Here is a 22,967-nt window from a genome sequence, read left to right as displayed (position 1 = left end):
AATCCTCACTAAATAATATTATAAATTCCACTATAATCATTATTTGTTATTTGTACTAATGTGTACATAAAATGATATAAAATAATTTAATAGAACATTTTGTATTTTTTCAGAGGAAAATTAACTTACATAAATTTATTTTCTGGTATTATTTTTATGCATTCATGTGTTCAAAAAGAACAGAAGAACCGTAGATTACATATTGCAGCATGAAAGGTGTTTATAAGCCATTTAAAAACACATAAAAACCATTAGATTCACTTCAACATTTAAATTTAATTTGTCAAAATATTTTTGTCACTTTGAAACTGCAACCTGTTCACTGACAAAATTTTGTGCTTCATCATGGAATTTTGTCAGTGAACAGGTCATGGTTTCAAAGCGACAAAAATATTTTGACAAATTAAGTTTAAATGTTGAAGTGAATCTAACAGTTTTTGTGTTTTTAAATGGCTTATAAACACCTTCCATGCTGCAATTGTTTTTGTTTCAGCACGATCTCAGATCGGGTCACATGCTATGTAAGTACATCTCCGTAAATAAATTCCATATTATTTTAACAAAATTTACTAAAGATATTTTAAAAAAACCCTGTTATTGTATATATGTGTGTGTATGTATATATATATATATATATATATATATATATATATATATATATATATATATATATATATATATATATATAGAGAGAGAGAGAGAGAGAGAGAGAGAGAGAGAGAGATAGATAGATAGATAGATAGATAGATTCAAAACTGAATGTGGCACTTAAGTTTAGGCACCAGAATATAGTATGGTATTATCCAAACAATTCTTAAAACAAGGTGATCTAAAATCAGAAAAGCAACATGGATTTTAAAGGTTATTGCAGTACGCACATTTCATGCTACTCCATTCATTTAAGTAATGCGAGCATTATATTAAAATGCAAAATGGAGAGCAATCTTCAGCTGCACAAGGATATAGAAAATTTACTGAAAATTTCATTTCAGTAGAATGGACATATTACTGTTGTGGCAACATTTAAAATCTAAGTGGGAATGAAGAATACATAAAAAAACCAACTTGACATAGCCAAGGCTAGCAGGCTAAATGATGATGATGATGATGATGACCTCCCAGACAGAAAATGAAAGACAAAGCCAATCTTTTCAAAATTTGAACTTTGTGTTGAAAAGGTTGCAGTTATATTATACAGCTAATCAGTTTGTCCAAAACTCTACAGTTTCTGTCATATAACCAACATTATTAGTAATGGTTTCTTATATTGACCAGAGGCCTGAAATAATGGAGCAATATAGTGAGTTGAAAAATTTCAATCACATGAAATTATCTAAGAATTTGTAAACCAAAACTCCCTTGTTGGATGTTTATAAGCTAAAAAACGAAGCAAAGCAGATGACAACAATAAGATTGCCTGACTGGTATTTTGAAAACAGAAGATTGCAGATAAAAGTAGTTATATTGTCTTTTAACCCTTTAGTGTTCAGATTACTCGTTGAATGTTTTGAATTATTCATGCATTATCAAATAGCTTTGAGATTTTGATAATATGATTGTGTATTTTTAGAATGACACTGCAGGGTAGGCATGAGAAGCTAAATCTGGCCTTTTTGCATGTAACCTGGATAGGATATCTGGGTTGGATATGGCCAGTTCAAATGCTAAAGGATTAAGCCAACTGTTAAAAGAAGTTTTATTAGATCTCCTCAGGAGAATATATTCTTAGTTGGAAAGATTTAGAAGTGATCAGTATAGATACAGAAAAAGAAGGAATACAGTAACAATCATTATGAGTATAGATAATATTGTAGTGGAAATGTACCTCAGAGAAGTGTTCTACATGCTAGCTACACATGGCATAGTGTCTCATACATATAATAGAGTGACTTGAAAATCTTCAGTAAATAGAGATTTTTCATGCAATTAGTAGGAAAAAATCTCAGTCTATCTTTAAAAAAACACAGAAAGAGCAAAACAAATAAGAGTAATAAGTCAAATATTAGGTTCTTGATATAGCAACCAACTATATTACATACATGAGCAAGCTTGCTTGCTGTTCTGTACTGGGGAAACATTTATAGAATTGATTTGCTTCTGGCTGATCTGGATATGGCAAATTAAGAGACATCCAGAAAAATTTGCAATGTATACATCTACGCATATGGTTTGTCAAATGTGACTCTTGAAATTATTAGCAAAGTGAAATGTTGCCTTTCAGTAAATAAATTAACATTCCAGTGCTGCAGTATGTATTATGTAGTTACTATATTTCGTACATTTGAAGCAGTCCAATGCATAGAAATAAATAAATAACATGGGTGATATAATAGTATTAATGCAACCCAGAACAGACAATATAAGAAATAATTCATTATAAATTTGCTTACTTATTCATTGAGCAGAGTGGCACAGTGGAGGCATGCTAGGCCTTAACCAAAAGGTCTATAGATCAAAACTAATCTCAGCAAAGAAATGGATACTATTTTTGATACTAATACACCACAACTAAGTTGTCTATAAATATTCCAACTACACACACACACACACACACACACAACACACACACACACACACACACACATATATATATATATAATAATAATATCAGGGATAAAAATCCAAATTTACAGGTAAAAACTCAATTAAAGTCAATTTATTAAAAATTAAAATTAAATTAAGTTTCACAGTATAAAATATAAATACATATAGTTTTAGGGAAAAGAACCAAGGTTCATGAACTCATCGATGAAAATCCAATGTCACATATAGAAAAATTAATAAGTAAAAGCGCAATAAATAAGTATAATATAATACAAAGTAAATATCATAAGATATTATTATCATTATCTTATGATATTTACTTTGTATTATATTATACTTTTTTATTGCGCTTTTACTTATTAATTTTTCTATATGTGAGTGGATTTTCACCGATGAGTTCATGAACCTTGGTTCTTTTCCCTAAACCAATATATATATATATATATATATATATATACATACAAAGGGAGGTACAAATATTATGCAATAAAAATTTATACAGGGTGAAGGGGGTCACCAAATGACTTGAGTACACCAAAACCCAAGTAGTGTAGTAATCGGAGATGACAACATCATGACTTTTCACTAAGAATGTAGAATGATGTTACTTATCCACAAGCTGGAAAGGAAATACCAAGTCGACGGCTTTTGAATTTGAAATCAGAATATGAAAAGATCTAAAACTAATTAAAACAGTAAATTATTTAGCTTGGTACTTTCCATTTCTACCACACAACTGTTGTAGAGAAGTTTTAATCAATAGAATTGCCCTCAGTATTTGACTGGTATTTTATTTCATCAATATCAGACAGATGAAAGATAAAGCCGACCAGTCGGATTTGAACTCAGAATGTAAACGATTATAACTAAATACTGCAAAGTATTTTGTCCAATGCTCTAATGATTCTGCTCTATGCAAAAGTAGTAAAGTTGGCCTATATCCAGTTAATATTATATATGCTTTTTGCTTTTAGATTAGTTCAAAGTAGTTATTAGTTTTTATGTAAAATAAATAATATCTACATTATTGTTTTAGTGAAAATACAAAAAGAACAACAATTGATATACATAAAATATTATATTTGCTTACTTGATTTACATCCAGTTTCCCAAGGTGGCAAAGGTTAAATAGTTGTTTATTTATGAGGCATTATTTTACAGTCAAATGCTCTTCCTGTTGTTAACCCTTACTTGATATTCAAATAAGAAATATTTTTTTATTCTTATGCAATTTTGAAAATGTAGAGCTATAAGAGAATTCATTTAACAGACAATGTCAGCATAACATTACAGCTTCTGGTCAAATGGTTTCATGCAAAGACACAGAATGTAAACATTCACACACATACACACATATGTGCATGCACACACAGACACACACATACACACACACACACACACACACATGCACACACACACACACACGTACAATAAGCTTCCATAACATCCACCAATTCCACTCACACGGTATTGGTCAGCCCAAGACTACAGTAGAGGACATTTGCCCAAGGTGCTACACAGTGAGATAGAACCTAAAATCATGTGGTTATAAAGCAAATTCTACGCACACACAACCATACCTGCACCTGTTTCCATGCCTGCATCTATAGCCATATCTGCACTTAATGTTGACATTTATGTTTAACCTCAAACCAACCCTGATCAAACAAACCTATGGTCAAAGGAATTTCAGCTGTAACTTTCTCATATTTTTAAAAAACCTTTTTGGCTTTTCTTTTTTTTTAAGACAATAGGATGTTTGCTATATTAGGATGATTTGGCTGCTATTTCTAGCAGATGAAGCAATCACATTGAGTCTCTCTTACTGTGTCTCTAGGACGTACAACTGTTGAAAAAAGATGTGGCATTGGAGTTGTCCCTTCATTGATAACAAATTCCGATCTAATACTGGTGGTGTCCCACTGTGTGAGAACTTATTCTAAAACATAGACAAAAACAAGGGAATTAGAAACAAGGCATTTCTGATTTCATGCACCCCCCCCCCACACACACATACTCATGCATGTAGAAAGAGAGAAAAAGAGGAGAGAAAGAGTAGGGAGGGAAGAAGCTGATTGAGAAAGATGACAGGAGGATTTTAGTTATATTAGTTGAGAAGTCCTGGGGCCGACTTGTTAAACTGTTGGACTGATGATTATAAAGTCATGGGTTCTATTTCCAGACCAGGCAGTGTATTGTGCCTTTGGAAAAGGGGATTTGTTTCAAGTTGTTCCAATTTTAATCAGCTGAAAATGAATTTTCATCTGCTGGAGTGAGGCACTTTGCAGACCATGACAACTATTATTAACGGTAACCAACATATACTGAATGTTTCATAACCTACTTTATATGCAGTAATATGTAAATGTCTGTCCTATCTGATGTATCGCACTATCATGGACATATCTTTCAAAAGTATTCAATAGATGTCCACCCAACAGATATATAGATATTTTTTCTCATCTGTTACCATGGATTTTTACATCATAACAGCAAATATGTCATGATATATGCCAGTCATCTAAAGCACATACTTTTAAATTTCATTGATAGCTGCGTGGTTGTGAAGTTCACGTCGCAACTAGATGGTGCTAGGATTGATTCTGCAGTGAGTCACCTTGGAGAAGTATTTTCTACTATAAGCCTCAAGTTGATTAATACTCTTTGAGTAGAATTAGGTTGTTGAAAAGTGTGCAGAAACTTATCACATGTATGTGAGTGTCTGTCTATGTTTTGGTGGTGTTTATATTATGTTTTGAAGGCATGTGACCTAGTGGTTAGTGCTGCACTCATAATCGTGAGATTGTGATTTCAATTCCCAGACCAGCTGTGTGTTGTGTTCTTGAGCAAAAACTTCATTTTGTGTTGCTCCAGTCCTCTTGGCTGTAAATGGGTAACCTTGTAACAGATTAGTTAGTGTACAAGGGTGAGATAGTGACTTGGGAAAATCACCTGAACGGAGGCCTCACAAGCCACATTTCGTATTCAGCAATCAAAAAGATGAATAGCACAACTTGTACTGTAAATCCCGACTGGTTGGGATTGGTTATTCAACCACATTGAAGATCATTCATTCATTCATTACCTTACTATCATTACTGTTAACCATAGTTATTATTAGTTTAATTCTTTAATTCTTTTACTAGTTTCAGTCATCAGACTTTAGCTATGCTAGTGGCACTGTCTTTAAGGGCTGGTTTAGTTGATATCAAACCCAGTACTTATTTTAGCCTAGTACTTATTTCATTAATCGCTACTAGATTTTTCATTAAGTTAGGTGACACAAAAGAGCGCAACAAGCAACAGCAATTGTCAGGCAAGTGTAAACATTAGCATATGTATATGCATCTCCTGTGTTACACAAGCATTGCATTCCTGAAAATGTTGCAAAAAAACTGGAATTTCAAGATGTGAAACCAGTTTTTTTCCAAAGATTTCCATCATACTGAACAATGGAGACCAATGAGAAAATAGGTTTTGTGTTACAGAATTCTACATTGCAATATGAGGTAGGCCTCTGTGTGTATGTGTGTGTGTGCACGCACATGCATGTGTGTGTGAGTAACCATACATAGTAGACATACAAACATTGCAAATTCAGCTATTTCTCTGTAAATTGAAAAAAAAAAATGATAAAAATCCTTAATTGATTTTTGAACCTTATTGGAGTTTCATCAGAAGTATCTACATCACCCAACCAATTCCAGAGAAACAAACAGCCATTCCATTTATATACACAACTAATCTAGTAACTTCAGAGAACAAGAACAACTAATTTGCATTTTATAAGTGTTTAACACTTTATATAATATACATACACAAATATTGACACACACACACACACACACACACTCACACATACACACATATTGCTCATTCTATTAAAGTCTGTTTTTTTTCCAATGTTATTACCATGAGTTAGACAGGAACTAATTTGAGGTAACATTTTATGGCTGGACACGCTTCCTGTCACCAATTCTTAACTGTTCTCAAGTAGGGATTTTCTTTATTCTGGTTTCCAAAAGTTTAGTGTCTGGTTTGAATGTCAACAAAGAATGCAAACATCAAATCAACATCTTATTTAGATGGTGACAAGTGAAGCTGTGGAATGTTAAGATTCACACACGCACACACACACACACACACAATGAGCTTCCATACACTTTCTGTCTACCCTTTCCAATCATAAGACATTGGTGTAGTTATTTGTGTGTTTATGTGTGTGTGTGTGGAGGTGCAATGGCCCAGTGGTTGGGGCAGCGGACTCGCGGTCATAGGATCGCGGTTTCGATTCCCAGACCGGGCGCTGTGAGTGTTTATTGAGCGAAAACACCTAAACCTCCACGAGGCTCCGGCAAGGGATGGTGGCAAACCCTGCCGTACTCTTTCACCACAACTTTCTCTCACTCTTACTCCCTGTTTCTGTTGTGCCTGTAATTCAAAGGGTCAGCCTTGTCACACTGTGTCACGCTGAATATCCCCAAGAACTACGTTAAGGGTACACGTGTCTGTGGAGTGCTCAGCCACTTGCACGTTAATTTCAAGAGCAGGCTGTTCCATTGATCAGATCAACTGGAACCCTCGATGTTGTAAGCGACGGAGTGCCAACATGTGTGTGTGTGTGTGTGTGTGCGTGCATGTGTGTGTGTGCGTGTGTGTATGAGAACACAATGGGTGAGAAAGGAACTTCTTAGCTACGTATCCCTACTTGCATCTATAATGTCCATTTTTCCATGATGGCATATTCATACTGCATTACCTCATATAAGGGACTTAATAGTCCTAAGTTTGAATTAACTCACTCCAAGACAGTTTATGCCTATTTCTCTGACAGGCACCTTCCAACATCATGTCATTATATTTTTTTCAATGATTAGATCTTATCTTTTCCTATTTCATGTCAATAACAATATCTTTTCAATATATCAGATCAAGTAATGCCATTCATATGCAAGTGTATATCCCCAAAGGTCATATATAACACTTCTGTCCTCAAGTTAATATAAGATTTCTATATAAATATTCCTTTACATACACACATGCATGTGTATGTGTGTGTCTGCATGTGTATGCAACCAACTTTAGTTGTAGTTAGATGAAGTAGTTCTCTGAACTTATTTTATATTTTGCTCTCATTGAAATTGTTATTGTAATCCCTGCTTCAACTGTAGAAATATAACAAGTATTATCTCACTCAGACATCAGAGAATAACTACTATTTTCTGTGATCCAGAGATAACATAATACTTCCAGTGAATTATTTTATCAGGTTGTGGCCTTCAGTCCTTGAATACTTGCCCTAGAAAATATATTTATATATAATATATTGATTCTGCCCTCATGCACTGCCTGCTTTCTTCTTATTTTCTGAATAGATTAATTTTCCTTAATCAATCAATTCATGTTTTAATTTCAAATGTAGTTCCTGGTTTCACTTTGTATAAAGAAATTCCCATAAAATTCCAGTATGAAATTCATCACAAAAGTCTTTTTAGTGAAAATGTTATCATTTTCAATGAAAAAAAAAAAAGAAGAGAAAAACATAGAAAAATAAACTATGCGTTTGAAATAGCAGACTGTTAGCATTTTGATAAATACATAAGAAAGTTATATTTTTAATTTTTCCAACATTTATTAATTTCACTAACAGAAACAAAATTTCACTCCTATAATCAAGAATAAGCATTTACAAAGGCATTCAAAGTTCAATGGAATCAGTTCATAGTTCAGGATATATTAGAACAATCAGAGTAAAGGAAATAGATTAGAAAATTCAGATCTATTTTAAAACGGGGGCGCCAGTATTTTCTTAACGAAACACTAACGAAACACTTTGAAACTTGGGACACTGGTAGAATGTGTCATATAAAACATCTTTTACTCTTAGTCTTCTTAACAAAAAAAAGGAATTCGCAAGTTATTCCATGTTAAAGTTGTCGTATTTCTGTAATTTCAACCAATCACTGACGTCTATTCAGCTCAATAGAGTTACTACTGGGCAGTCATAAAAATGTTATTCCCTGTGACATATTTCATCCGATTTAATCGTAATTTATACGCATATATTGTTTAATATAATAAATTACGCTGTGCGTATCTATGTGTGTAACAATTTTAGAGTTCGGATTCTAGAGTTAGGGTTAGGGTTACGGTTAACAGTCTAGTTAGGGTTAGGAGATTAATACGATATACACCGTTACAGCGCTAACTGTTTTCAACTGAATAGACGTCAGTGATTAGTAGAAATTATCGAAATAAGACAATTTTTTACATGAAATAAATTTGAATACAAAAATATTTTTCTGTTCTATAACACAAAATAGATAAGTATACAAAGTTTGAAAGTCTTTCCGTACCAAAAACACTACATAAAACATAAATGAAAACTGGCGCCCCCGTTTTAAAATAGATCCGAAAATTCTTACTATACAGATTATTACAATAGCTACAGCATTAAATGTTAAAATGCATATCAAGTTGAATTTTCATGTCATACAGTGCAGGAGACAAGAAGTAGATTGCGAAGTGAACATAGTAGTTCTCTAGCATATCTAAATTTCTGTGCCTTTTATAATCTCATTATCACTGAAATTAGTAATAAAGTGAACTGCCAGAATCATTAGCATGCCAGACAGAATGCTTAGTGGCATTTTGTCTGTATTTACGTTCTGATTTCAAAAACTGCTATGGTCGTCTTCGCCTTTCACTCCTTCAGGATTGATAAAATAAGTACCAGTTGAGCACTGGGGACAATGTAAATGACAAGTTCCCTTTCCCAAAATTACTACCTTGTGCTTATTGTAGAAAGAATATTACTAAAGTTATTTCAAACAAGCCTCTATTTTTAACATGTTTAGTTAAATTAGAACTTATATTTAAACCTATTGAGCATCATGCTTATATCCCATGACTATGTATTAATGTTTACAACTATAATAACCAAAATATACTTACAAAAGGGCATAAATTATGCTGCAGTTATTTAGTTTATTTTAAAGTCTGAAGTTCTATACCTGTATATTTGTTGCTAGGCAATGATACAATGTGTGGGTGGCTAAACAATGACTTGCTTATGAATACAAGCATAGTAGCCAATCTACTATAGTTTCAAAGACTAAAATGAAAATAAGAGTGTTGAAAACTGAATCTTGAAAGACATATACACATTTCAGACTCCATCAGTTCACATTTTACCCTTCCATTAATTTAGTGAAAGAAGAGATTGTGGAAAAAGTAATCTCTAAGATTGTAAAAATTTTAAGTTCTGTGTTTCTAATATTTTTGCATTATATTTGACTTAGTAACCCTTAATTGAATACATCTATCACTGAAATTTATTCTGATTTATTTCACTTAAGGTTAGTAGATGAAATAAATTCTGACCTAGTTTAATATCTAGCATTCATGATTCAAGATTCAAACTTTAGTGGGTCATCTTAGAGGATCAATCTGATAACAAACTTTATAGTTATATCAAAATTCTCATTACTTCTCTTATTCTTTGCATTCAACACTACCTATCCTCTACTAAAATGTAAGACTGTCTAAACCATTATACTCCAGTTCACTTCAAACTTTAATGATAACATCTTAAATAAAGCTGCATGGACATGTTTTTAACCTGAATGAAATTTGAATGCAGATGAATAAACAGGATGCAAATGAAAATCACATTGTGAGATATCCATGCAGCAGAAACATATGTTGGATTGAGGTTTAAATTAAATATGCTGTGTAAATGACTGAATAGGTGTATAATTAATTTTCCTTATTTATTTGACTCATCTTACATATATGTAGTGAAACTACCTATCGTCACTAGATACAAAACTACCTATCGCCATTAGATACAAAACTGCTATCGCCATTCTTCTCATTTAAATATAAATAAACGCGGGTGTAGTAGAGAACCCATTCCTTGTCATCACGTGACTGATTATTATTCGAAGCGGCAACTTCTTCGAACCGTTCCCGCCAGAACGCAAACTGACCAATCACAGTCCCTAATAAGGTCACGTGATAGAGTATTAAACTGAAGCCATCGGGAGCCTATAGTTTGTTATAAATAGCTTTAACTCGGCAGCCAAATTTGTCTCGGTCCAGTTTCTCTTTGAGATCTGTTCCGTGTACCACACGATAGCAGCAGCAACAATCAGCCAGTGACCACTTCAACAGCTTCGTCCAGCCAATGATGACCATCGCCGTCGCCACATCAGCAACAAGAGTCTACGACTACTATCCAGCATCATCGTCATGACCAACACGATTACTACCAAGCAGCCTCTACACCACCAGCGTCAACACGACTTACTATGTACACCAAACCAAACCTCCGCGGCACATCTCTCTCTTCGATTCTGTTAGGTGACTCAGCTTCACCACGATAAATAAACAGACAAGAGTTCTCAGCCAGCGACGAACATCTGTATAACAAGAATCACGGCCCGGCATCGATGCCACGACATCACAACTAGTGATCAGCTCTGCCACTCTCAGCCTCCCCTCACTTCACATACAGACTCATACTATTGGGCACACAAGAACTGGTATAAGATTGCTCACGTGTTATTGACTCTCTTTCTATCTGCTGTAATATTTCACATACACACACATGTATCACTCACATACATACTTTTCTTTGTACGACGGCCTGTCTTTGATTATGTTCTTATATGTCGCATTCACACTCTCACACAGAAATACATCTTTAACGCTACAATAAATATTTCTGTTATTCATCTTATACGGTTGTGGTCTTTCATTACTGGTCATCTATGTTATCGTCGCATAACATATCATGTATATCATCATTGATATGTATATTTGTGTTCGACCGTGTGACACGTTTAAATAAAAGGAGTCCTCTGTTTTTCCATTCGTCACCATTTCTCCTTTTTGAGTTCGCACGGTCGTTCCTTACATATACATACATACATCCATATATATATATATATATATATATATATATATATATAGATATATATATATACACACACACTCATAATATATAATATATAGTTGGAATTTACAAAAAAAACAGAAGACGAAGACGGGCGTGTAAACAACAAACAGATGTATTAGTTTAATGCTCGGGAAGTGAGAAAGTCTTTTACGTTTCGAGCCTACACTCTTCAACAGAAAGGAACATAGAAATAAGCATCGAGAGAAAATAAAAAAAGGTTTAGTGTCTAGTGATCAATCATGGCAAATGCTGGACAGAGGTGGTCAGACAGGAGAGCTAGGAAGAAGGGGAGATAAAAAAAAAATTGTGGTGATCCCAAAATGAAGGTGCGCGTGCGTATGCATGTATGTGCATGTGGATAGGGGCTGGTGACCTTGACGTGCATGTGTAGGTGTGTGGAAGATGGTGTGGGTGCTGATGCAATCAGATTTTGAGCAAAACCATCAATTGCTTGATTATCCTCTTAAAGTAGCACAGATGTGGCAACACTCTTGCTGCAGGTGTTTAGAGAGTTACCACCTATGCTGACACATGCCTTCATTCCATCGTATAGATGTGTATGCAAAACCATTATTATTATCCTCACCACTACTACAACTGCAGCCAGTACCACCACCAACAACAACAACACAATATTGAACCAACAAAAGAACCTCTGTATGGTTGCTTGACCTGCAAGAAACACCAGCCAAATCTCCTCGAAATCATATTGTACTGTCTATAAAAGAAAAGGACACATTGGATAATGTAGTCCTAGATGTATTATGCTTAATCAAGACCAAACTAGTGCTAAGCAACAGCAACATCACCACCAGCACCATAATTACTATTATCATTAGGCGAGGAGCTTGCGACGACGATGGCGGCGGCGGAACAGCGCGTGACTGCCGAAGCCCGTCTTCTGCGGTTTCGTTCTTCACTAACAACCTCCCACCATGACCACTATTATCAACCTCCCAACCACTTCCATCATCATCCCAGTCACCATTTGTTTATAGCTTGTTGATGCAATCCTAATCTTGAAATGGGGAAAAAAAATGTATCTACTCTCAATGTTGGAGCTATCCAGGTTAATCTTGGTAATCATCAGTCAGTTAATACAACACACCAAACACACTCAATACTGTATGCTTGAACACAGAAGTAGAAGTAGACCAATTAATCAACAATATCAAGAGACATTTCAATTTTTCTTCACATTTAATTGGAAAGCTTAGGCTACAGAGCAAGTTAGCTTTGTTTGTCATAGGTAGGAAAAGCCCAAACATTCATACACAAACAATACACACAGAAAAACACAACATACAAACACAAGACGTACACAAAACAACACACACACACACACACACTCACACACACACTCACACACACAATACACATACTACATCGATATACACAAATCTAACACTGAAAATCTATGATGGATTCAACAATAAAACCCTCTCACACAAACCATTCTTAGGACCAATCATCATCACCATCATTTAGTGGTTATTTTCTATGCTGGTATGGGTAAGACAGTTTAGCTGGAGCTGCATCCAGGCTGCAGTCTGTTTTTGCCTTGGTTTCTATAGCTGGATGCCCTTCCTAATGCCAACCACTCCACAGAGTGTATTGGGTGTCTTTTATGTGTTACCAGCATGGGTGCCTTTTATGTGTCACTAGCATGGGTATTTTTCAGTAAGACTTTCAATTCCATTCCCTCCTATTCACTCACATGAAAAAAAATATTCAGTGCTGCTTGAATAAAAGATGCAAAATGCTAGTTAGAAATCTACACTACAAGAACAACCTTTACAGAACATGACTCTTCAGTGATGTACTGTCTTTTCACTCACACTTTTTAACCTATAACTATACATACAACACAAGCACACAAAAGACAAAAACACTGAGCATACAACTGTATACAAATCCTGAACAACACTAACAACAAATGGTTGACATGTAGCAATGTCTTTCATGTGTGAGAATACATATGTACATGTGTGCACATATTTATGTATATATGTATGTACATATGTGAAACTTGTGTGCATGTATGTAATTCAAAGAGCATGAGGTTGTTTGATTAGAGTTTTAAAATGTTAGATCTCACAGATGAGGTAACCCAATATTCTATCTGTATCCTTCTAGATGCTCTGCTGTAAAACAAGCCATGCTATGACAATATAAAATAAATGAATAAAGAAACAAAACAATGTTGAACCAATAAGAACAGTGAAAAATGTTACATCTCTGCATTGAAATCAGTTTTGACAGGAATTATCATTTGTCTATATCTGTTGTTGTTGTTGGCACTCCGTCGCTTATGACGTCGAGGGTTCCAGTTGATCCGATCAACAGAACAGCCTGCTCATGAAACTAACGTGCAAGTGGCTGAGCACTCCACAGACACGTGTACCCTTAACGTAGTTCTCGGGGATATTCAGTGTGACACAGTGTGACAAGGCTGACCCTTTGAATTACAGGTACAACAGAAACAGGAAGTAAGAGTGAGAGAAAGCTGTGGAAGAGTACAGCAGGGTTTGCCACCATCCCCTGCCGGAGCCTTGTGGAGCTTTAGGTGTTTTCACTCAATAAACACTCACAATGCCCGGTCTGGGAATCGAAACCGCAATCCTATGACCGCGAGTCCGCTGCCCTAACCACTGGGCCATTGCACCTCCTCTATATTTGTAACTGAGAACAATTGACAGGTGGTCTGTTTCTTAATTGGTCATAGACATTGATTCATGTGATATTGAGGAAGATGAAACTAATAAAAGATTTGGAGGGAATATTCTCACCAGAAATATTGGGTAATAAAATATAATAAACTATTACATTTGATATAACCAGGGATCATATAATGTATCATATGTTAAATTATCCAAAGCTATACCAGATGTAATGGTTTCATGTGATTAAGAATTTTAATTTGTTATCACAGCATGGTACCTTGACAAAGTATTCTTTACCATAGTTTCGGACTGACTCCAGCCTTATGCATAAAATTAACTAGAAAAAGTCTGTATGGAAGTTCACTGGATGAAATACACACAGGTCCAGCTCTGTTACACAGTGTCATACTGAATATGCCTAAGAATTATGTTGTAGTGAGAACTAGAATTGAACCTAACATATTTTAGTTACCAAGTCAATGGGCATGAATTGATCACACATTCTAATTATCAAACCAATCAGCTCACAACTACATCATGACTGTAATCTCAAACATCTTTGAGATATGCATACATTTCTCTAGTTATAAGTAATTTCACACCAAGAACAAACAGCAGAGATATAAGAGAGTGCTGGAGAACAGTCACTTCTTGTCAAGCAAACCAGAACAATCAGAGATATGTGAGGATCATCAGAAAACACCCACCTCATCTTTCATCACCCAGCAACACCATGTTTTCATTAGTTGAATCCAGCTTGAAATAAAAAGGAATTCTTCTTCATATTTGCAAGCCAACTCTTTCTAGAATCTCAAACCTAATTAGTCATTGTTATACTTTATTCCAATTCCTACATGCTCTAATAGCAGTTATTAGAAGTTTAATTCAATTGCTCTCTTGTGCAATAAATCTTACAATTTAAATATATTATATCATGTTCGTGTCTGTTTAACATGCCACTCAGCTTACACCAATAAGTACCAACACATATAAGGGTACAAATGTCTGTGGTATACTCAGTCATTTTTCACTATAATTTAATAAATAGGTAGCTCTGTTGATTGAAAAGCAGAAAGTCATTCAAGAGAATCGATGAGGGAAGGAGGAGAAAAGAAGAGAGAAGAGAAATGGGGAGAAAGAAAGGAAGAGAATCCATCAGTATGTGTCAAGAAACCATTGTCATTAATTTAACATTACTTTTTAACTTAGATGGAACACATCTGCAGTAAGGCGTATCACTCCTACTGTCAATACTTTTATCTAGTCTGTAAGGCAAAGTGTCTTCAAATCCAACCTTACTGCTCCTTCTTGTCTTCTGCCATAGTCAATTAATGTCACTTTTAAGAATATTTCTTAAAAATAGTTGAGTGGTCACAACATGCTCAAATATAAGAGATGAAGGGTAACAGTAAGTCTATTTCTTGGGTTTCAGAGCAATAGAAGACTTGGTACTATTACAACTTTCCATCTAATGCTGCAGATTCCAATCAAAAATAAACTCTGATAGTTCATGAAATATGTACTAGTTTATCAATCAAAAAGTTTTATTTTAATAGTGTTTTGCAACAGGTCCTAGTAACTGAATAGTAAATTTGCAGGAAAGTACAGTTGATGTTGTAATAGTTTGTGTGTGATGTTGACAAGAGTGAGAACATAATTAATAAATCATTCATTGCAAAGCTTATAATTTATGGAAAGCTATTTTTTTCCCCCAAATATATTGTCTTCCTATAAAATAGTTTAAGGCTTGAATCCAAGAGTTTCTGTTATCAAACATCATGTTTCTTGAATTATTTATTAATCATTCTTTATACTGATATTCTACTTGTATTATTATTAAAATATATTTTAAAATCCATAAGCCTAACACCAAGTAATTCTGCATAAAATATACCTCTGCCTGAGGTAGGAACAGCCCAGCTTGTGTATAGAAATACCACAAACATGGTTCCTGGTGATGAACAGAGAACAAACTGTTTGAAGTAATAGCGGAGTCTATGTAGGAGCTTTAGAAAAGTCTTGAAGCATAGATGACTGTTTCTGAGTTGGAGGTCAGAGTGGATAACAGTATCTGAAATTTATTGTGCTGAAGATGACAAGGAGAATAAATTATCAGGCAGATAGATAATGGACTAAAGGACTAACATTTTATATATATATGTGTATTACATGGATGACCAAGAACTGACAAACCTGGATCACTAGAAGCAGTGGATACTATGAGATTTTTAATTTATATTAGTGAAGAATATTGAAGATTCTGACATCATGATATCAAAGGGTTTAAGATAGAGGAAGGAAGTTCAATAAAGAATTGCCACCTTAGATGATGACAATGAAATCGTGTAGCTACTCAAAAGAAATCAATTGTATTCATAATCCATCCTTAGTGCAAAGATTATTATGTATCATAAGCATAACATGAAATACAGTCTAGTAACATATGGAAAGTAAAGACTGTGGATTGAAAGTGTAAGACGAAAGAGTTAAACATTAATCAATGGATGATGTGCAGTATAAATCTGATCAACTGAATGCAGGTATGTTGGAAAAGCAATTGAGTAGTAAAGGAATATCAATACTTTTGATATCCAGCTGAATTGAGATAGCTAAGAAAGCAATTAAATATGCATGTGCAAAGGATACATCGTAGGACTGGAATATATAAGAAAAATTGTAGAGAATCGTAGGTGGATGATATAAAGTTTTCAGTGTGTGTATTAGTGTAGAATCTTAGGATTTTATTGATTCATTAACTTTGAAAATAAACTGAAAATAAAAATGATTCACTGAGGTTGACGTAAGCATTCAAAAGACTGGGCTAGTTTACGGACAAATGCAAGTTGTCAATGCTCTTGATTAGAGCTATTTTCAAATCTTTGAATGATTACTTGACTATAAAGAAACTAGAGAATAAAAGAATGGCTTATCATCCACGAATAATGCTTTCCAAACGTTTGTGTGGGAAGCAGTAATAATTAGCATGCGTGTATTGGATGTGTACAGTATAAGAAAGAATATTGAAATTCGAGTTTCAGCAAATAAGATAATAAAATCAATGTTTCTCATATCAAAAGCTTTCTTCACATTTTGGGACTTATCTTCATAAGAATCTCCCATTTGGAATAAATTGATGTGTAAGAAAATTCTTCAAATATAAACAGTGAATATTTTAACTTTATTTCTTCAGATCTGAGGTTCACGACTTTCAATCAAGATATTCCACCAGAGATCGTTTATCTTTAAAATGTTTATTGGGTTGTTTTACACAGTCACTTTCTTTTTAACCCAAAAGCACAACATTTGCTATCCTTTAAAAATTTCTATTTAACAGTGAGCGAATAGCTATCAGGCACTTTTTGTACAAAGCAAAGACGGCTGATTGATTGTTGCTTTAGGATATCCGTTTTGGACATACATATTTAATGTTTGGGGCCATTAGTTTTCCTGTTTAAAGATGTGTAGAGTAAAAGTATGTATATTTCGTAACCGTACAAGACTATGTACACCGATATTTGGAACTTCATACCAGCGTGGGTTGCGATTGGAGTAAGACGCGCTATATTTTATTAAAATTATTTTCTTCCGAAATTTTGCGCCCAGGATAAACGCTTCTATGGTCCCATCCAAGCTACGCCACTACTTCGTACAGTGTTTATAAAGTTTCATGTGATTGATTATAAAGCTTCACTTCGTAAACTGGTTTCCAACATGATTTCACGCGAACATCGCAATACTTCCAAACACCATCACTTAACATTAAACAAATTTAATATATCAAACGTAAGAGCGCCAAATAAACTGGAACATATTTTGTGACCATGTCCTATGCATATTTCCAGTTGCCAAATTGATAGGGATTTACTTTAGATAGAATAAATAAATACATGACTTTACATAAATTGCTCGCTTTATAATTAGCACCGACAGCTAGTTTCGAATAAATGTTTCTTACAAAATGAATGTTTCTTACAACAATGAGCTATTATTATGAGAAAATAAAAAGGTGGCGAAGTGGCAGAGTCGCTAGAGCGTCGGAAAAAAACCTCTTGAGGTTTTTAAGGCGACGAGCTGGTAGAATCGTTACCGCGCCAAACAAAATGCTTTGCGGTATTTCTTCCGGCTCTTTACGTTCCGAGTTTCAATACCGCCGAGGTTGACCGCCCTTCATCCTTTCGGAGTTGATAAAGTATAGAGTTTAGTACCGGGGCCGATGTAATCGACTAGCTCCCTCCTCCAAAGTTTCAGGGCCTTGTGCCTGTAGCAAAAAGGATTATGACAAAATAAATAAAAGTCGCAATGTCCATGCCTTTGAAATTGTTTTAAAGAAATGAATTTATAATAATTATGATCTTTTATTGGCACAATGCAACAGCAGACGAAGAGACATGTCAGAGACAAGTTATAGAAAAATTGGAAGAGATTGTAAACAAAAATCAGATGACTAAATAAGAATATTAGTATACGCACTTTATAAACATCTAATGTGATTCCTAAAGAACGAACATATCAGATATTTGTAAAGTACCACCTAAAGCCAACAATCAAAATCAAATATAACCTCATAGATTAAGGATTATCCTAACAAGGAAGGACAAGTGCCCTCATTTGACTGTTATCTCCTGTCTACAGGCGCATACATAGAGTAAACCCATTCGTGCTACGTTTCTTATTCACATCCACCTTTCGCCAAGTTTACAGAAGAGTAGCACATCTCTTCTCAAGTAGAACTTGTAAACGTCGATAAGGCCTTGGCCGAAGTGAAAAGTATATGTCTTTCGTTCATTTAGTTGTGTCCACCGCACACTCTTTCACTAAAACGACCAGTCAGGAAAACTATTTGTTCTTCGCTGCTAAAACAAAGTGGCGGGGCGATCTTCACAATGGCCGATAGCTGGATCCGTCCTACATGCAACAACAGCTGTTCGACAAAAATCGACGAGTCAGCAATACTGGGATGCAGAGCAAACAAAACGGTTTTATGTGCATCTCAAACAAGCCTGGCTGAGAGCACTTTCCTGCCTGAAGTGCTTATCTCGAGCCGGAAATGTTCACCTTGCTCTATAGCACTGCCAGTCAAGGGATTTCTGGAAGTTATCTATTATCCACCGGAATAGACAAGCCAGTCGAGTCATTTTGCCATTCAGAGTTTACTCCAAGAACATCATTGTCTGTCCCCTCCACAAGTCCTTTATAGAAAGCTAACATGAAAGTTCCACTAACTGTGTGACCCAATGGTATTGGACCGTGAGCGCCCGACAGAATTCCAAACACCAGGTGCCAAGTGTTGGTCTTCGTTTGATCCAGGCGTGTTAAAGTGAAAAATGGGGAAGCATGTCAGCCAAAGGCGATGACATTTGCTCTTGCTCACTGTTCAGAAACCTCTATAGATGCCGCAACAACACTTGTCCGTACAATATTAGCCATAGCATATCGAGTCCTTCCCGAAGAGAATGATGGCAGTAGATGGACCAGTTAATGAGTAAAACCCGTCCTTTCCAAAAGAAGTAATAAAGCAAACGTTCTAATGTGGTTAAACGAAAGCTGAGACAAGACGCGACGGTTTGGCAGTAATGTAGGATAAGGGATAATACACGATAAAGTGTGCTGTGAATTTAGTTTTATACATGATAAAGCAGAATCACTTGCTCTATTTTGAATTTTGATATTTTTACATGTACTTCATATTTCTAAAAATAATGAAGCTCATTTCAAACTTTACATTTAACCGTCGTTTCTATGAATACTAATATCAACGAGTTTATATAAGTACAGATATATAAACATATGTGTATATGTATATATATATATATATATATATATATATATATATATATATATATATATATATATATATATATATATATATATATATATATATATATATATATATATATATATATATATGTGTGTGTGTGTGTATACACATACATACACACACACACACATATATATGTATATACATACATGCACACACATATATATACATATATATATATATATATATATATATATATATATATATATATATATATATATATATATATATATAGTGTTATATGCCTGCATCTTGCGTACGTTGCATTTAAAGAGGACTTATCTATCTACCTACCTACTTACCTATCTATCTATGTCAGTTTATCTATCAATCCGTCTGTCTCTTTCTATATAATATATGTGTATGTATATATATATATATATATATATATATATATATATATATATATATATATATATATATACATACATACATACACATGTATACACACACGCACGTACACACACACACACAACTCAAATCCTTAGCCACCTGTCTTGCTATTTCTTCGTGTTTGTTGTCAATATTCTCCTTGTATGCTTGTGCATAACTGAGGTTATGTATGCGACAGTCACTACACAACGGCATTTCCGTGTCTAGAGAATATAATACTATTATTGCAATTCCTATTAGTATATAAAACTGAACACTGTTGATATCCAATATGGTTATCCACATCACTGCTTTGATCTAAGTGCATTCGTTAGCAAAAACACAAAGAAAAAGAGGATAAAAACCCATTTATTTATTTATTTATTTATTTCCTAATCCTTTTGTTATTTCGTCATGTGCTTTTCCATTTTCTAAAATCTCAGATCTTTAACATTTCAAGAGTTACAGCAGCATTCAACAAGAATCGCGCTCGCGCGTACACACAGACACGCATGCACGATTAAGCACACCCATACATGCGTACATATATGCATACATACAAACGTATGTATATGTGAATGCGTATACCCAATTTGTGTGTGTATATACACACACACACACACACATATATGTATACGCACATATGTGTGTATATGTAAGTATATATATATATATATATATATATATATATATGTGCGTATTTGGTGCGCATATATGTTTGAGCTTGTTTCATATATATACATACACATATATACATATAGATAGATAAATAGAGAGAGAGAGGGGGCGAGACTAGATTAGATAGATAGATAGATAGATAGATAGATAGATAGATAGATAGATGTGTGTAAGTATGCATTCCTGTGTGCATATATACGTACATATTTTTACATTCCTTCGCTATCTGTTGCAGCTCAGAGATGTATATAAATAAAAGTGCAACACAATGTATGTTTTTTTAATGTGTGTTAAGCATCAGTTTATTCCTGGAAGTTAACTGGACATGTAAAAAGATATGGAGAATGAGAGAAAGAAAACTACAGGGAAAGCGAAAATAAAAGACGTCGCTTTCTATCAACTGTTATCAACATGTAAAACAATATCAAGAAACAACAACAAATTCAACAGCAGCAGCAGCTGCAGCCACAACAACAGTAGCAGCAATCATAAAATGGACATCAAGTTTAAGAAAGGTGTTTACATACTCAATATAGGCCAGCTAGCCAACTGACTTAGTTCTACAGCCACTTGGGCATCGCAGCGGAATTCATCCAAGCGATCAGTCCGTGTAGACATGATTCGGGCGGCACTAGTGGCCATCCAATTGATCTCTGCTTCATACAGACAAATGAGTGAACCGATTGCCTGGCTCCTTTTGTCGATAATGAAAGTGATGTTAATGATAGTGATAGTGGTGGTGGTAGTCCGTCAGTAGCTAGGCTTTGCAGTCAAATAGCTTCAGTCCATGCAACACATCAAAATCCTTTCTCTTCCGCTGCAAATACCAGAACTGAAAATGTATAAGTCGGGCGCGTGTGTGTGTGTGTGTGTGTACGCGCACAAGCTGTAGTGGACACAGTGAGATGGTGTTGACGTTGTTGATATCAATGGATGAATCGTATAGTTGGTTGAAGGTGTTTAACGTCCAGCTCTCTGGTGATCAGACACTTCTGTTTATATTTCGTTATTATTCAGCCTACGTAAAGAGAATAGGAAGCATAATATCCACCTGTCTGTGTTTCCCAATACATCTTTCATTCCCTCTTCCTTTCTCTGTCTGATTTTCACTCCCTCGTTTCTCCTTTCTCTTCCTGTATCAAACTGTCTTCATACCCTCCCACTCTGTCACTTCTTTTTCCATTCTATTCTCTCACTTTCTCTCTTTTTTCTGCACGTCTTTTTATTCTCCCCTCTTCTTTTCTCCATTCTGTTTTAGAGATCACTCCATCTCCTTTTTTTAATCACCTCTACCCCTCCCCCCCCCCAGTTTTCTCTCTTTGAACTATTTTCACTTTCTTCTCTCACTTTCACGCTTTATTTATTTCCTCTCTCTTACCCTCACATTTTGTTCCTTCTACCCCTCTTAATCATTCTCTCTCGTCGTTTCTGTTCTTTCTCTTTTTCCTCTTTTCTGTTTTCTTTCTTCTCCATCACGTAGCTTACTTTTCTACTTTCTCCCCACCCTCCTCTCTCTCTCTCATATACACATCCACTCTTTCCCTCCCACACACACTATTATAAAGCAAACGAAATGGCAGCACGGATTTATCTGTACACATGTAAAGTAAATATACACATAAGTTCACCAGACTGTTTTTGTTGTAGTTGTCTTATGCATATTTAACCTTCTTACTGTCTCATTACTAAATCTCCTTAAATCGCTATTAATTAGTAATTTGAACGCAAACATACATGGCCACATTTATTAAACAGAGTTTGCTGAGTGTTGATAAGTACAATAAGCATAATAAGTGGAAAATCTAACGTTTTGGTTTTTTGTCTTTCACCAAAAAGTAGTATGGCTGTAGGCAAGGAATGATCAACAACTTCGTTTTCCTATTTCTGTTGAATGTCAAGATCCTGAAATGCTAAACTACTCACTATGGTC

The 22,967-nt window shown here is 34.8% G+C and overlaps 1 protein-coding gene across 4 annotated transcripts in view; it reads right to left on the bottom strand.

Annotated features, from left to right (window-relative positions):
* Positions 1-22,138, bottom strand: part of LOC106868150 (protein mono-ADP-ribosyltransferase PARP6) — a 186,687-nt gene extending 164,549 nt beyond the window's left edge. For all 4 annotated transcript variants that reach the window (XM_089349123.1, XM_089349125.1, XM_014913284.3 and 1 more), the window contains exon 1: positions 21,565-22,138. Coding sequence is in view for 2 of the 4 variants with exons in the window: in XM_014913284.3 (XP_014768770.1) it covers positions 21,565-21,679 (115 nt within the window). In the remaining 2 variants the exon portion in view is untranslated. The remainder of the gene's footprint in view (positions 1-21,564) is intronic.
* Positions 22,139-22,967: the final 829 nt, after the last annotated feature.

The sequence above is a fragment of the Octopus bimaculoides genome, chromosome 3, assembly GCF_046866305.1.
Source record: "Octopus bimaculoides isolate indiv1 chromosome 3, ASM4686630v1, whole genome shotgun sequence".
Lineage (NCBI taxonomy): Eukaryota > Metazoa > Mollusca > Cephalopoda > Octopoda > Octopodidae > Octopus > Octopus bimaculoides.
This window is presented reverse-complemented; position numbering and strand designations above follow the sequence as displayed.